This window comes from Leucoraja erinacea, chromosome 2, assembly GCF_028641065.1.
Source record: "Leucoraja erinacea ecotype New England chromosome 2, Leri_hhj_1, whole genome shotgun sequence".
NCBI classification, from domain to species: domain Eukaryota; kingdom Metazoa; phylum Chordata; class Chondrichthyes; order Rajiformes; family Rajidae; genus Leucoraja; species Leucoraja erinaceus.
In genome coordinates this window covers 27267001-27283612 of record NC_073378.1, presented here as the reverse complement: position 1 = coordinate 27283612, position 16612 = coordinate 27267001, and the positions used below count along the sequence as shown (strand labels likewise).

Sequence of the window (16612 nt, the reverse complement as noted above, 5' to 3'; positions counted from 1 at the left end):
AGAAACCTAGCGGGTGCAGCAGTATCTATGGAGGGAAGGAAATAGGCAATGTTTCAGGCCGAAACCCATCTTCAGACTTAAGAAGGGTTTCGGCCCGAAAAGTTGCCTATTTCCTTCGCTCCATAGATGCTGCTGCACCCGCTGAGTTTCTCCAGCATTTTTGTGTACCTCCGCTATTTTTAAGAGCCCTATCTCGCTCTCTCTTGAAAGCATCCAGGGAAAGTGTTGATATGCAAGGATCGCAGGTCGGCGCAGACTCGGTGGGCCTTAATGTATCTCAAAACTAAACTAAATTAATACATTGTAGCTAGCAGAAAATTATGACCCAACTTTGAAAAGATTTTAACATTTAAAGAAGTCTGTGAATTACACGACCATCATGTTCTCATCATAATTATCTGATGGTAAAGGAGGAGGTTAGTTGCTGCAAATTCCCACAGGTCTCAAAATATACCTTTGACATTTGCAAATAGATGAGTCATTGTCTCTGTATACTGTCTCAGTGTACTACTACCATATACTTGTACTGTATCTGAGATGCTTATTTACGAGGTATGTACAGTGATACTTATACTGAATTGTATACAAAAGTGAATTTCACTGTACCTCGGTACATGTGACAAATAAAGTGCCGTACCATGAATTGCCAAGACACAGTAGGTCTACAGGTCTAGTACAGGTAAGCAGCATTGGTATGGATCGGCATTTGATGGTTGGCATCAATGTGGTGTACTAGGGTAGAACAAGGGGTCACAGTTTAAGGATAAGGGGGAAATCTTTTAGGACCGAGATGAGTAAAACATTTTTCATACAGAGAGTGGTGAATCTCTGGAATTCTCTGCCACAGAAGGTAGTTGAGGCCAGTTCATTGGCTATATTTAAGAGGGAGTTAGATGTGGCCCTTGTGGCTAAAGGGATCAGGGGGTATGGAGAGAAGGCAGGTACAGGATACTGAGTTGGATGATCAGCCATGATCATATTGAATGGCGGTGCTGGCTCGAAGGGCCGAATGGCCTACTCCTGCACCTATTTTCTATGTTTCTAACAGGCCTATTTCTGTGCTATGTGACTATCAGACTCTAAGACACTAGCCTACGTTGGATGCCATTGGGGGCGTCCGAAGACAAGGAGTTTAGTTTAGTTTATTCCCACGTGTACCGAGATATAGTTAAAAAGCTTTTGTTGCGCGCTAACCAGTCAGCGGAAAAACAATACATGATTACAATCGAGCCATCCACAGTGTACAGGTACGTGGTAAAGGGAATGATGTGTGGGAAGGAACTGCAGCTGCTGGTTTACACCCATGACCCATGACAACAGTAGTCTTTATGCTGATTGTCGATAGGTATATGTTGCAAGCATGTTTGTTTGCCCTCCACTCCTCTCTGGAAATCACCCTAAACACCACTCTGGTGGAAACTGTCAACGAACTCACCTACCTAAGGTCGATGGTCACTGATAGTGTCTCTCTGGATGAGGAAATCAATGAATGTAAAGGAAAGGAGGCTAACCAAGCAGACATGGAAGATCAGGAAGACCAAGACCAAATTTACTGTCCACAAAGAGTGCAACTTGAGCACGTAACTGTACAGCAGTGAAGTTTGGACAATTTACCGACATCAAGATAGACACAAAATGCCCTAGTAACTCAGCGGTTCAGGCAGCATCTCTTAAGAACATGGATAGGTGACGTTTCACAGAGTGCTGGAGTAACTCAGCGGGTCAGGCAGCATGTCTGGAGAACATGGATAGGTGACGTATCAACAGAATGCTGGAGTAACTGGACAAAAAGAATAGGTGACGTTTCGGGTCGAGACCCATCTTTGGACTTTGGTGTAAACCAGCAGCTGCAGTTCATTCCTACACATTTTACTTACATCAAGGATGAGAACTGAACAATTTTCATTTCTTTCTTTCATTTAGATGTACAATGAAATCATGCAGGCACTCGAGCAAGCTGCAAAGGATGACTCTACACTAACTGTAATGACAGGTTGTTCAAATTTATGTCTTATATCCTTTTTTCTCATGGCAACGAACATGTTTACAGTTGATTTTGCAGCAAGAAAGATTGCAGAGCACTGTGCCGAGCACTGCACGGTGGCACAGCGGTAGACTTGCTGCCTCGCAGTACCAGAGACCCGGGTTTGATCCTGACTACGAGTGCTGTCTGTACGGAGTTTGTACCTTCTCCCCGTGACCGCGTGGGTTTTCTCCGGGTGACTCGGTTTCCTCCCACATCCCAAAGACGTACAGGTTTGTAGGTTAATTGGCTTTGGTTGTAAATAATCCACAGTATGTAGGATAGTGTTAGTGTACGGGGATCGCTGGTCGGGGTGGACTCAGGCCAGGGGGCTATTTCCGTGCTGTATCTCTAAGATAAACACAACTAGATCAATCAATCCAATCCTTAATAGTAATAGGAAAAAAATTCCTCTCCATATCCTGCGCCTTTCATATTAATCCCCAGTGAAGCATGGTCAATGTCTATAGGAGCTATAACAGCCAATTACATACTCAAAGTTCTCACAAATAAGTTTGAGAGCAACCAGGTAATCTAGTGATGAGGGTTAAGTTGGCGGTTTGGCACTAGAAGTAACTGAATATATACCTTAAGACATTGGAGCAGAATTAGGCCATCCGAAGCATCAAGTCCTCTCTGCCACAGAGGGTAGTTGAGGCCAGTTCATTGGCTATATTTAAGAGGGAGTTAGATGTGGCCCTTGTGGCTAAGGGGATCAGGGGGTATGGAGAGAAGGCAGGTACGGGATACTGAGTTGGATGATCAGCCATGATGATATTGAATGGCGGTGCAGGCTCGAAGGGCCGAATGGCCTACTCCTGCACCTAATTTCTATGTTTCTATGTTTCTATGAGTCTACTCCACCATTCAGTTATAGAGTCATACAGCATGGAAGATTTGTAGGTTAATTGGCTTTGGTTGTAAATAGTCCCTAGTATGTAGGAGTGTTACTGTGTTACTGCCCTGTCCCACTTCGGAAACCTGAACGGAAACCTCTGGAGACTTTGCGCCCCACCCAAAGTTTCCGTGCGGTTCCCGGAGTTTGCAGGTGGTTGCCAGAGGGTTGCAGGTAGTGGAAGCAGGTAGGGAGACTGACAAAAACCTCCGGGAACCGCATGGAAACCTTGGGTGGGGCACAAAGTCTCCAGAGCTTTCCGTTCAGGTTTCCTAAGTGGGACAGAGGCATTAGTGTACGGGGATTGCTGGTCGACGTAGACTCGGGTCTTCAGCCCAACTTGCCTACGCCGTCCAACATGCCCCATCTACACTAGTCTCACCTGCATATATAAGAGACTAAAATGTAGAGCCTAGACAGTGTGCTCGTATCCTGGTGCGGTACTTGAAGACATTACGTCCTGTACATTAAAGAGCGAGCATGAGGTATTGGTAAAGGTGTCAACGATTACAGGTTGGGGGGAGGCAGGAGAATGGGGCTGAGAGGGAAAGATAGATCAGCCACAGAGTATAAAAGTTGGGTTACGTTATAGTTGTCCAGGACAACATGGTGCCTTTTGCATGCAGGATCAGTAGACTAATTCTGTATAGTTTGCTAATCAGGAATGTGCTTGGGTATGGCCACACTCTACTTGACTGTTTGTGAAAATAATTTCACTGTGCGTTTGCAGCACACATCTGACGATAAGAATCATTAAAGCCTTGATTCAATGGCACAGGAACTTTATTGTCGCATGTGCCCAGGTTCAGTGAAATGCTTTGTTTTGCATACAACCTGGTAAAATCGCACAGCTGACCTCACCGAGGCAGTGCACAAGTGTTGCCACGTTTCGGCGCCGACAAAAGTTCACCGAACAACCCTATCTACTGCCTGCCGCTGCTACACTTAGCAGCAGCCCCCCCCTTGCCGGGTCTCACTTTGTCCTTGGCGCCCACCCTCCTCCCTCGCCATGTCCTCCCCTTCATTCTTGCTGCGCCCCTCCCCGGCCTGGTCCCCCTTCCCTCCCCATGGCCCTCATCTCTGGAGCCTGTAGGTGCGGGTGAACCAGCAGAAGGGCCTGTGAATGAAACCTGCTTTACTTCCCTTTGTAGATTCTACTTTCATAAGATCATGAAGATCATGTGATAGGAGCGGAATTGGGCCATTCGGCCCATCGAGCCTGCTCCGCCATTCAATCATGGCTGATCTATCTCTCCCTCTCTCCCTCCTAACCACATTCTCCTGCCTTCTCCCCATAACCTCTGACACCCGTACTAGTCAAGAATTTCGTACTAATCAATAACCCATACCATTCATTTCTTTCCAAGCGCATCAATAATAAAGCATTTCATTGGAGACAGAGGAGGTGCAATACATGCTAAAGTATTGGCACGAGATGTCATGAATGAAACTGATTAAATAAAATGATGGTTGAACTGACTTCCCTTGACACTTTCAATCAGCCTCTCCCAGAACTAATCCCACAGCAGCTCTAAATGGACATCCTTTGCTTTTGATAATTTGCTTGTCAAAACTGAGATACCGTAATACATGGATAAGCATCTTAACGACATAAGCACCGATACACTTTAAATTAAGCCTCTACATTGCTGACATATCACAGCCCCTATGTTCATTGTGTGACAATAATGGAGGCAGTTTTAACAAGATAGATCCACTCATTTTTCATTATTTACTGCTGATTAATTTCTATTCAATAAACTGCTGGCAGCTAAATATAAAGGTCATAAACTTTGACAGAGTGCAGCACATTGACACAGCTGGTAGAGCTGCTGTCTCACAGGATGCTGTGGAGGCCGTCAATTATCATTTTACGGTGGAGAATGACTGATTCTTGATTAGTATGGGTGTCTGGGGTTACGGGGAGAAGGCAGGAGAAAGTGGTTGAGAGGGAGAGATAGATCAGCCATGATTGAATGTCGGAGTAGAATTCATGTAGGAATTCGGAGTAGGGGGTCACAGTTTAAGGATAAGGGGGAAATCTTTTAGGACCGAGATGAGAAGAACATTTTTTTCTCAGTGGTGAATCTCTGGAATTCTCTGCCACAGAAGGTAGTTGAGGCCAGTTCATTGGCTATATTTAAGAGGGAGTTAGATGTGGCCCTTGTGGCTAAAGGGATCAGGGGGTATGGAGAGAAGGCAGGTACAGGATACTGAGTTGGATGATAAGCCATGATCATATTGAATGGCGGTGCAGGCTCGAAGGGCCGAATGGCCTACTCCTGCACCTATTTTCTATGTTTCTATGGGCCGAATGGCCTAATTCTGCTCCTGGAACTTATGAACAGCGCCAGAGACACGGTTTCAATCCTGACCTCAGCTACTGTCTGTGGAGTTTGCACGTTCTCCCTGTGACCGCGTGGGTTTTCTCCGGGTGCTCCAATTTCCTTCCCACACCCTAAAGACGTGCAGGTTTGTAGGTTAATTGCCCCTAGTGTGCAGGGAGTGGATGAGAAAGTGGGATAACATAGAAATAATGTGAACAGTGGTTTAATAGTCAGTGTGGACTCGGTGGGCCAAAGAGCTGTGTTCCATGCTGTATCTATAAACTAAACTGCACACAGGCAGAGATCACTTAATATGGATCACCATTCAACTAATCAATAGTACCATCTCAGAGAAAACATTAGTTTAGCAATCCCTATCCATGTCCACTGCCCAGTGCCTTTAACAGACATTGTTGTTTAAGCATGAATGGGTGGTTTAGCTGTTGCACTTATAACTGCTTTAGACATGCACTTTGGCCTTTTATATAATGAATTTTGATTTTTACTAAGTTCATAAGTCATAGGAGCAGAATCAGGCCATTCGGTCCATCTAGTTCACTCTGCCATTCAATGATGGCTGATCTATCTTTCCCTCTCAACCCCATTCTCCTGCCTTTGCCCCATAACCCCTGAGACCCGTACTAATCAAGTCTATGTTAAAGTCTATCTTGTATTGTGCTCTTTTTTATTCGTATGGCTCTATGGTGACCACACATTTTACTGTACCAATTGGTACATGTGACTAATAAATGTATCTTGGTCTATCAACCTCTGCCTTATCCACTGACTTGGCCTCCACAGCCTTCTGTGGCAATGAATTCCACAGATTCACCACCCTCAGACTAAAGATGCTAACATCATCTATGTAAGCCAATACAACAACAATTGAACCACTTGGATTCGCAAGTAAACTCTACAGAGGGCTGCATGGAAGTCTGATTTACTCCGGGCCAGCGTTCCAGGGCCCCGGCTGCTGGGGGCAAATCCCACCCGCCAATCAGCCGCGGAGCACCCGATGAGGTCGAGATCGGCCGTCACACCAGGCCTAGGCACCACATTTTCAGGGGGGGGGACTTCTTGGGGGGAGATTTCAAGTGCGCTCTGGTAATTTTGGCCGGATTAAAGGAAGTGGTTGCCAGTTGCCAGAAAATCGGTGGTGGACTTGTACTGCGTTATCGAGCTTGCTTATATCTTTATGCAGGCAATATGACTAAAAGTGAATAAACTCATCTGGTAATTCAGCGTGATAATTAATCATCCAGAAGATGAGGTGGCTGGGTGGTAGAAATACTACCCAAATAACAAAGGCAATAACATGCGAGATCGAGGGGCAACTTTATCACACAGGGTGGTGGGCATTTGGAATGAGCTGCCAGAGGAGGTAGTTGTTATAAGGTCATAAGGGATAGGAGTAGAATTAGGCCATTCGGCCTATCAAGTCTATTCCGCCTTTCTATTCATCTATCCCTCCTAACCCCATTCTCCTGCCTTCTCCCCATAACCTCTGACACCTGTACTAATCAAGAATCTATCTATCTCTGCCTTAAAAATATCCACTGACGTGGCGTCCACAGCCTTCTGTGACAAAGAATTCCACAGATTCACAACCTCCTGACTAAATAAATCTCTTCTTGTCTCTTTCCTAAAAGAATGTCCTTTCATTCTGAGACTATGACCTCTAGTCCTAGACTCTCCCACTAGTGGAAACATCTTCTCCACATCCACTCTACTAATCCGCCTTTGACTATTCTGTATATTTCAATGAGGTCCCCCCTTATTCTTCTAAACTCCAGCGAGTAGAGGCCCAGTGCCGTCAAATGCTCATCATAGTTTAACCTACCCATTCCTGGGATCGTTATTGTAAACCTCCTCTGGACAGGTAGTTGAGGCAGGTACTATCACAACGTTTAAAACACATTTGGACGGGTACACGGATAGGACAGGTTAAGAAGGGCCTGGTGGGTGAGTCAGGCCTGCTGTTGAGGTTTGGCCACGGCTCGCCAGGAACTTCAGATCATAGGGAGAACACTGACAGGGCCTGAGGTCAGGATCAAACCCGGGTCTCTTTGGTTGGTGGGGGTGCTGCGAATCGGTTGCCCTGCCAGCAGCGTGTTCGTTATTTTGACTTTTTTTGGTGTGTCCTATGTCAGTTTAGATGTCTCCTGGTGTGTCTTGTGCAGGGGGTGGTGGGAGGGAAAAGGGGGAAAGCCGCTTTTGGTCACCTCCTCGACGGAGTGACAACTTTTTCCATGTCGCCTCCCTTGTGGCCTAACAACTTGGATTGGTGCAGCCTTTCCCGGAGGCGGGCCGGCGCTTCAGCAGCAAGCGCAGCGTGGACTTTTTCAATCGTGGAGCGGGGCGAATCCTTGCTGGGGGTCGCCAGAGAGGAGTCCTCCAATCGCCAGCCTGGTGACTTTGGCATCATGGGGCTGTGGTCTGCGGAGCTTCTAGCTTACCATCCGGAGTCTGGGATCCCTCGCCGGAGATTGCCGGAGAAGAGCTCCGATCGCCGGCCTGAGCCCTATAACATCCTGAAGCCACGGTCTCCGGTAGGAAAGTGCCGATTGGGGCACTCCAAGCCGCGGAGTGAGTTCGACCGTCCCGACGTCGGAGTTTAAATCATCCGTCGAGAGGGCCTGTACATCGGGCCGTCGGTAGCAGCGACTATGGAGGGTTGATGGCCCCGACCACGGATCAACAAAGGAGGAGGACTGGCCGAACTTTGTTGCCTTCTACCACAGTGAAGAATGCTGTGGTGGTTGTTGTGTTCAACTCTATTGTGTGTTCTCTGTTTAAGTGTATCGCTGCTGGCAAATTCATTTCACTGCACCTTCGGGTGCATGTGACGAATGAATTCGAATTTGACTTTGACTTTGCACTGTGAGGCAGATATACGCTTGAAATTCAAAACTACCAATCTCTGGAACAGCTTCTTCCCCTTTGTTATCCGTCTTCTGAATGGTTCATGATCATGTGATAGGAACAGAATTAGGCCATTCGTCCCATCAAGTCTACTCCGTCATTCAATCATGGCTGATCTATCTCTCCATCCTAACCACATTTTCCTGCCTTCTCCCCATAACCTCTGACACCCGTACTAATCAAGAATCTATCTATTTCGGCCTTAAGTATATCCACTGACTTGGACTCCAAATCCTTCTGTGGATGTAAAGGCAAAGCTTCCATAAACCCGGGTACTGTACACTTTGTCTCTGGAACAGATGCATTACATTGCTAAATACTATATTCTGCACTCTGTATTATCACCTTTGCTCTACCTATTGTACTTGAGTTTGTCTTGATTGTATTTATGTATATACAGGTGCACAACCTTTTATCCGAAAGCCTTGGGACCAGACACTTTTCGTAATTCGGAATTTTTCAGCTTTCGGATTGGAAGATTTTTAGCGTAGATTTTAACGGCTGGCTCAGTGGTGGAGTGCTCGGCTCATATCCGCAAGGTCGCAAATTTGCGCCTAGATCCTGGCAGTTACTCGATCGCGAGTTTGAGTCTTCAATGTAGTTTTTTCTTGCAGATTAGGAGAGAATAGGGAGGGTTAGGCTGGGATCATTCTCTGCGAGATAATCTTAGTGTGGGAGACAAGTATAGGAGAGGTGTACTGACTGTGTGGGCAGAACTTTGGAAGTGATTGCCCACCATTCTCAAAAGCCGCTGTGTCTCCCTGTCCCTCCAACTCCAGAGAAATCCACTCCCCGATGGGCCGCTATGGCGACAAGTGGCAGTTCGCCCACAGCCCGAGTTGCGCCACCCCAAGAACAAGACGTACCTTGCACACCATCAGCTTCTGCCCCTACTCGGGTGTTCTCCTATTCTGCGTGTTCCTCTGGAGTTGGAGCGGGGCTGGGCTGGAGTTGCTAATCTGGGATCTCCGTGCTTGCAGTGGGCCTGGGGGTCGGTGTCCCGATGAGGGGGCGCAGCTCGGGCTGTGGGCGAACTGCCACTTGTTGCCGTAGCGGCCCATCGGGGAGCGGCTTCTGGTGGTCCTGACGTCTTCGGCCACCCCCCTGTACAGGAGCTGAGACTGGGAACTGTACCGCCCTTGAACGTGAGCAGGAGAGTGGGGTTGTTTGCAGTTGCAGAGGGAGGGGGCAAGGGCGGTACAGTTCCCAGTCTCAGCTCCTGTCCAGGGGGGTGGCCAGAGACGTCAGGACCAACGGGACACCGACTGCAAGCACGGAGATCCCAGAGACTCACAGCCAGCAGCAACTCTAGCCCAGCCCCGCTCCAACTCCAGAGGAACCCGGATTGCGGATGAGGGGGCGTAGCTCGAGCTGTGGGCGAACTGCCACTTGTCGCTGTAGCGGCCCATCGGGGAGTGGGTTCCTGTTGGTCCTGACGTCTCCAGCCACCCCCCTGGACAGGAGCTGAGACTGGGAACTGTACCACCCTTGCCCCCTCCCTCTGCAACTGCAAACAACCCCACTCACCTGCAAGGGCGGTACAGTTCCCAGTCTCAGCTCCTGTACAGGGGGGTGGCCGGAGATGTCACAGCCCGAGCTGCGCCGCCTCATCTGCAATCCCATGAACAAGACGTACCTTGCACACCATCAGCTTCTGTCCCTACGGGAAGGGAAGCGTGTTCCTCTGGAGTTGGAACGGGGCTGGGCTGCTGCTGGCTGTGGGTCTCTGGGATCTCCGTGCTTGCAGTGGGCCTGGGGGTCGGTGTCCCGTTGGTCCTGACGTCTCCGGTGACTGGCACTGACCTGCTGGCATCACCGACGTGAAGACAGTGCAAAGCCCTCGCGCCAGTGCAATGGGCGGGGAACTGTAGAGGGGAGGGATGGGGTCACACACATGCCCGGGAAGCAGAGAGGCGTAGGTGGGGTGAAACTGAAGGGAGCGACAATATGCTGCTGCCTGCCCGCTGAGTTAAAACTGTGTATCGTGAGTCTGCCGTGGGAACTTTTTAACTCAGCGGGCTGGCAGCAGCAGATTGTCAATTATTAACCCTCCCGCGCAATATACCCTCACCTCTTTTATGAATGGGGATTTAGTTCCCCTTTCTTCGAGGACCGACCGGAGGTTCTGCTGTCACCTCTGCGGGCCGCCCTCGGTGAACGTCTTCAAGGACCTTTCTTCAAGGACTGAAAAAATGTCCGCTATTTGGAGCTTTTCGGTATTTGGATCTTCGGATAAAAGGTTGTGCACCTCTATAAACTTACTTACTTAGTATTATCTGATTAGACAGCATGCAAAACAAAGCCTTTCTCTGTATCTCAAAACATGTGACAGCAATAGTGCTAAATTAAACCTAAATCTCTAGGGAGATGTAAGAGAAGGAATGGGGTCTGAAGAAGGGTCTCGACCTGAAACGTCATCAATTCCTTCTCTCCAGAGAAGCTGCCTGACCCGCTGACTTACTCCAGTATTTTGTGTCTATCTGCAGTTCCTTCATCCACGTTTTCATATCCTCTCGCCTGGACTACTGCACCTCCCTGTATACTGGGATCAGTCAGTCGTCCCTGTCCCGCCTGCAACTGGTCCAGAACGCCGCAGCCAGTCTCCTGACAGGTACCTGGAAGAGGGACCTTATTACCCCCATTTTGGCCTCTCTCCACTGGCTGGCAGTACGGTTCAGAGATGATTTTAAGGTTCTCCTGTTTGTCTATAATCACAGACCTCCTTAATCCTTACTCGACCTCCAGGTCCCTCAGATCGGCTGACTTGGGGCTCCTGGCCCACGATCTAAACTTAAGATCAGGGGTGACCATGCCTTTGCTGTTGCGGCCGCTAGACTGTGGAACAGCATCCCCCTCCCTATCAGATCTGACCCCTCCATCGACTGTGTTAAGTCCAGGCTCAAAACTTATTTTTATTCACTAGCGTTTGAATCCCCCTGATGTTTGTTTTGTGTCTGAGCTGATTATTTGTACCTATGTGCTGTGTGCATTCCTGTGTATGTCTGTTTCATTTTGTGACTTTAGCTGCCTGCTCTGGTCTGTACAGCACTTTGGTCAACGTGGGTTGTTTTAAAATGTGCTTTATAAATAAATAAATTTGAAATTTACACAAGATCACCTCTTAGCTTTGAGCATTTATTTTTTTAAGCTGGTAAATACTGAAAATCATTTCAAATAACTTCAACAATCTTTCTCTAATTTGCAGGCAACGGGGATTACTACTGCAGTGGGAATGATTTGTCCAACTTCACTAATATTGCACCAGAAAATATGGAACAGTTGGCCAAGGATTCAGCTGCACGACTCAGGTGAGCAATGGGTGAATGTGAAAATAAGCTGGAGGTATAGGGCAGTTACGTCTTTGAGTTTGCGACAGATCACTAAATGATATAAGAATATATTCTTGTTTAAGAAGGAACTGCAAATGCTGGAAAAATCGAAAGTAGACAAAAAATGCTTCAGAAGAAGGGTCCCAACCAGAAACTTCGTCTACTCTTTTTCCCCATGCTGCCCCACCCGCTGAGTTTCTCCAGCATTTTTTGTCTACTTAAGAATATATTCGTGTAGAGTACAAAAAATAGTCATGCAGTGTGGAAACAGGCCCTTTGGCCCAACTTGCCCATGCCAACCAAGATAAGGTCAGAAGTGATAGGGGTAAAATTAGGCCATCAAAACTTCTCGGCTATTCAATCATGGCTGATCTATCTCTCCCATCTAACCTCATTCTCCTGCCTTCTCCCCATAAATTCTGATGCCCCATCTACACTAGTCCTACCTACCCACGATTGCCCTATATACCTCTAAACCTTTCCCATTATGCTTTTCGCTGACCAGTTAGCATGCAACAAAAGCTTTTCACTGTACCTCGGTACACGTGACAATAGACTAACCTGAAAGCTATTCGTGTAAAATAATGTTGCGTTCATTGTTTTACAATTTTTTACTTGAGGTATGCATTGGAAAGTCAGACATTCTGAGTATAAATTTCCTCTATGTCATTCATATATGTTAGGAATTCTATAATCTTTGCACATTAATCGTTTGAATTAAATATTTTAATTTAATGAGTAATTACTTTAATGAGTTGTACAGCATGGAAATTGGCCCTTTGGCCCGACTCGCCATGATGACCAACATGCCCCATCTATGCTAGTCCTTTCTGCCCTTGTTTAGCCCATATCCTTAACCTTTCCTGTCCATGTACCTGTCCAAGTGCTGTTATCATACCTGTCTCAACCTCTGTAGGGAAATCTGGCAGCTCATTCCATATACCAACCACTCTCTGTGTGGAAAAAGTTCACAAGATATAGGAGCAGTTATGCCATTTGGCCCATTGAGTCTACTCCACCATTTAATCATGGCTGATCTACCTTTCCCTTTCAACCCCACTCTCCTGACTTCTCCCCATAACCCCTGACACCCTTACTAATTAAGAACCTGTCAATCTCTGCCATAAAATTATCCATTGACTTGGCCTCCACAGCTGCCTGTGGCAAAGATTTCCACAGATTCACCATCCTCTGGCTAAATCTTGGCCCTCTCGTCTCAAACCTATGTCCTTTTGTTTTTGATTTCCCTACTCTGGGTAAAAAAGACTCATTAACTTATCTATTCCCCACATTATTTTATACACATACTACAGCATTTATTCACCTTTGTTAAAATGTAATTTTCTTTCAACAGGAAGTATGTAAGCTGCTACATAGACTTTCCCAAGCCACTCATTGGAGTAATTAATGGCCCAGCTATTGGAGTTGCTGTCACAGTGTTGGGATTATTTGATGTCGTCTACGCCACTGATAAAGTGAGTCGTGTCTTCCTGTCCATTTGATAATTTCTATTTGTTAGAGAGTCTGTAGTTTTGCTGTGGGAATGCTGCTTTAGATAAGAAGTAGAGTTAACTTATCTATTCCCACATTACTATTTAAGTACGCTTAAAATGTGGATCAGTAATATGTTGGACAGAGCACAGTTGGAAGAAATGAGATTCCTCCTAATAGATAAACAAGACCAATTCTTAATGAGTTGGTCTCCATTTATTGATTTCTTGGATTCATGTGGTGGGACAGTATCGTAAAAATTAAAAGTTTCAGGTATGGGTGAAATATGATCAAGAATATAAAAAATCATCTCCTAGTGCCGATTTGATAATCTTCCTCCTGCTTTCTTTTCTTGCTTATTTCTTTTCCTCACTATCTCTTTTTCTCTCTTTTTATTCACAAACACTAGACTCTCCTCTATTCTTTACTATCTCTTTCTTTCTTATTTCTCTCTTTAAATAAAAAAGGAAGTTGTACAGAGAATGTATTATGTTAACATAATTTTGGGAACCTGTAAAAAGGAACCACTGTATTGTACTTACTTCTAATAAATAAAATTTATAAATAAACAAATAAATAAATAAACAAATAAATAAATAAACAAATAAATAAATAAATAGATGGATAGATAAATAAAAGAAGTAGAGTTGTAGAGTGATACAGTGTAGAAACAGACCCTTCGGCCCAAATTATCCACACCGGCCAACATGTTCCAGCTACACTAGTCCCGTAAGTCCACATCTCTCCAAACATGTACCTGTCTAACTGCTTCTTAAACTATAGGATAGTCCCAGCCTCAACTACCTCCGCTGGCAGCTCGTTCCATACACCCACCACCCTTAGTGTGAAAAAGTTACCCCTCACATTCCTATAAAAACATTCCTCTTAACTTTAAACCTATGTACTCTTGTCCTCGATTCACCTACTCTGGGCAAGAAACTCTGTGCATCTACCCGATCTATTCCTCTCATGACTTTATACACCCCTATAAGATCACCCTTCATCTTCTTGCGCTCCAAGAAATAGAGTTCTAGTCAAATCAACCACTCCCCATAGCTCAGACCCTCTAGTCCTGGCAACATCCTCGGAAATCCTCTCTGTACCCTTTCCAGCTTGACAATATATTTCCTATAACATGATGTCAGAACTGAACACAGACAGGTGGGCAGAGGGGGTGGGGTAGCTCTGTTGGTGAGGGCTGGCTCGAAGGGCTGAATGGCCTACTCCTGTACATATTGTCTATTGTCTACTCTAAATGCAACCTCACCAACGATGAAGTACAGACGTTTTAAAAGCCTTTCATAGCACCAAACAGTCCTGAACTACTATCTACCTCATTGGTGACCCTTGAACTATCTTTGATCGGACTATATTGGCTTTATCTTGCACTAAACATTATTCCCTTATCATGTACTGTTTCTATACACTGTAATGGCTCGATTGTAATCATGTTCAGTCTTTCCGCTGACTGGTTCGCACGGAACAAAAATCTTTTCACTGTACCTCGGTACACGTGACAATAAACTAAACTGAAACTCAATTTTGTCCCTGTTTTTGCAGGCCAATTTCCAAACGCCTTTCAGTCAACTTGGTCAAAGCCCGGAAGGCTGCTCATCGTACACCTTCCCCAAAATAATGGGCACCACTAAGGTAAAAAGGGTCTTGACCCGCAAACTCACCCGTTCCTTCTATCCAGAGATGCTGTCTGTCCTGCTGAGTTAATCCAGCATTTTGTGTATAACTAAGGTATGGATGGCAACGCTCACACTAGGCAAACTATATAGAACAAAAGGATGTGTAAGTATGTGTACGTTGAGGTTTTTACTGAAGATTAAAGCAGTTACAGTAAATGTTTCCTCCGGAATTCTTTTTATAGAGTCACAGTGTGGAAACAGGCCCAACTTGCTCACACCCGCCAACATGCCCCAGCTACCCGAGTCCCAGCTGCCTGCATTTGGCCCATATCCCTCCAAACCTGTCCTATCCATTTACGCGCCTAACAGTTTCTTAAACGTTGGGATAGTCCCAGCCGCAACTACCTCCTCTGGCAACTCGTTCCATACACCCACCACCCTTTGTGTGAAAAAGCTACCCCTCAGATTCTTATTAAATGTTTTTCCCTTCACCTTAAACCGATGTCCTATGGTCCTCGATTCACCTACTCTGGGCAAGAGACTCTGTGCATCTACCCGACCTATTCCTCAATAGCCTTTTTAGCCTATTGGTAGTCTGCCACACATATAAACGCACAAAACAGGAACAGACTGATTTGCTTCAGTTTTTAGTTTAGTTTATTGTCATGTGCACCGAGGTACAGTGAAAAGCCTGTGTTGTGTGCTAACCAGTTATCAGAAAGACAATACATGATTACTACCGAGCCATTTACAGTGTACAGATACAGGATAAGGGAATAACGTTTAGTGCAAGGTAAAGCCAACAAAGTCCGATCAAGGAGAGTCCGAGGGTCACCAAGTAGGTAGATAGTAGTTCAGCACTGCGCTCTGTTTGTGATTGGAGTATGGAGTACAGAGGTTGGGAGGTCATGTTGCAGTTGTATAAGAGGTTGGTTAGGCAGGATAAGACTATTGTATTCTGTTCTGAGCACCATGTTATCGAAGGATGTTTTCAAGCTGGAAAGGGAGCAGAGAAGATTCACGAAGATGTTGCCAGGACTTGAGGCCCTGAACTATAGAGAGAGGTTGAGCAGGCTAGCAGTGCAGGAGGATGAGGGGTGATCTTATAGAGACGTACAAAATCGTTGGAGGAATAGACTCGGTAGACGCACAGGGAATTGTGAATCAGAGGACATAGGTTTAAGGTGAAGGGGAAAATATTTAATAGGAATCTGAGGGGTAACTCTTTTACACAAAGGGTGGTGGGTGTATGGAACGAGCTGCCGGAGGAGGTAGTTGAGGCTGGGACTATCCCAACGTTTAAGAAACAGTTAGACAGGTACATGGATAGGACAGGTTTTGAGGTATGTGGGCCTCCCTCTTGTCCTGGCAACATCCTGATAAATCTTCTCTGTACCCTTTCCAGCTGCTAATATAATGGGAGATTGTTTGTATGTAGGGGTGTTCACAAGTCGGGTGAGTGGAACCTGGTGACTGTGTTTGTGCTATTTTCCATAATTATGATAATATAAAGGATAAATGTGAAGGAGTCAAGTTAATCCAGGTGCTTAATTACAGTCACGCTGATGTTGATTAGATTAAAATACCATTGCGCATTTGCATTCTCTGCTTTCCTGTTGTTAATTAGTTCTAAGCCGTTTATTACAGCAGGGACAATTGTTTTTTAAGTTGTATTATTTCTGTTGCCCACTCAGGCTAATGAAATCCTCCTATTCAACAAGAAGTTTACGGCAGCTCAAGCTTGTGAGCTGGGTCTGGTCACGGAGGTGTTCCCTGACGCTACCTTCCAGAAAGAGGTTTGGAACAAGCTCCACGCCTATGCAAAACTGCCCAAGAATGTAGGTTAATATTTTAACTGCAACGCCTTCGATAAATTACCTCAACTTAGTTTCGTTTAGTTTAGAGATACAGCGCGGAAACAGGCCCTTCGGCCCACCGGGTCCGCACAGACCAGAGATCCCCGCACATTAACACTATCCAACACACACTAG

General features: G+C 45.9%; 1 protein-coding gene across 2 annotated transcripts in view; it reads left to right on the top strand.

Moving 5' to 3' along the window:
* Nucleotides 1-16612, top strand: part of eci2 (enoyl-CoA delta isomerase 2) — an 80246-nt gene that overhangs the window by 60672 nt on the left and 2962 nt on the right. For both annotated transcript variants that reach the window (XM_055653744.1, XM_055653752.1), the window contains exons 5-9: nt 1924-1993; nt 11373-11475; nt 12851-12971; nt 14548-14637; nt 16316-16459. In XM_055653744.1, coding sequence (XP_055509719.1) covers nt 1924-1993; nt 11373-11475; nt 12851-12971; nt 14548-14637; nt 16316-16459 — 528 coding nt within the window. The remainder of the gene's footprint in view (nt 1-1923; nt 1994-11372; nt 11476-12850; nt 12972-14547; nt 14638-16315; nt 16460-16612) is intronic.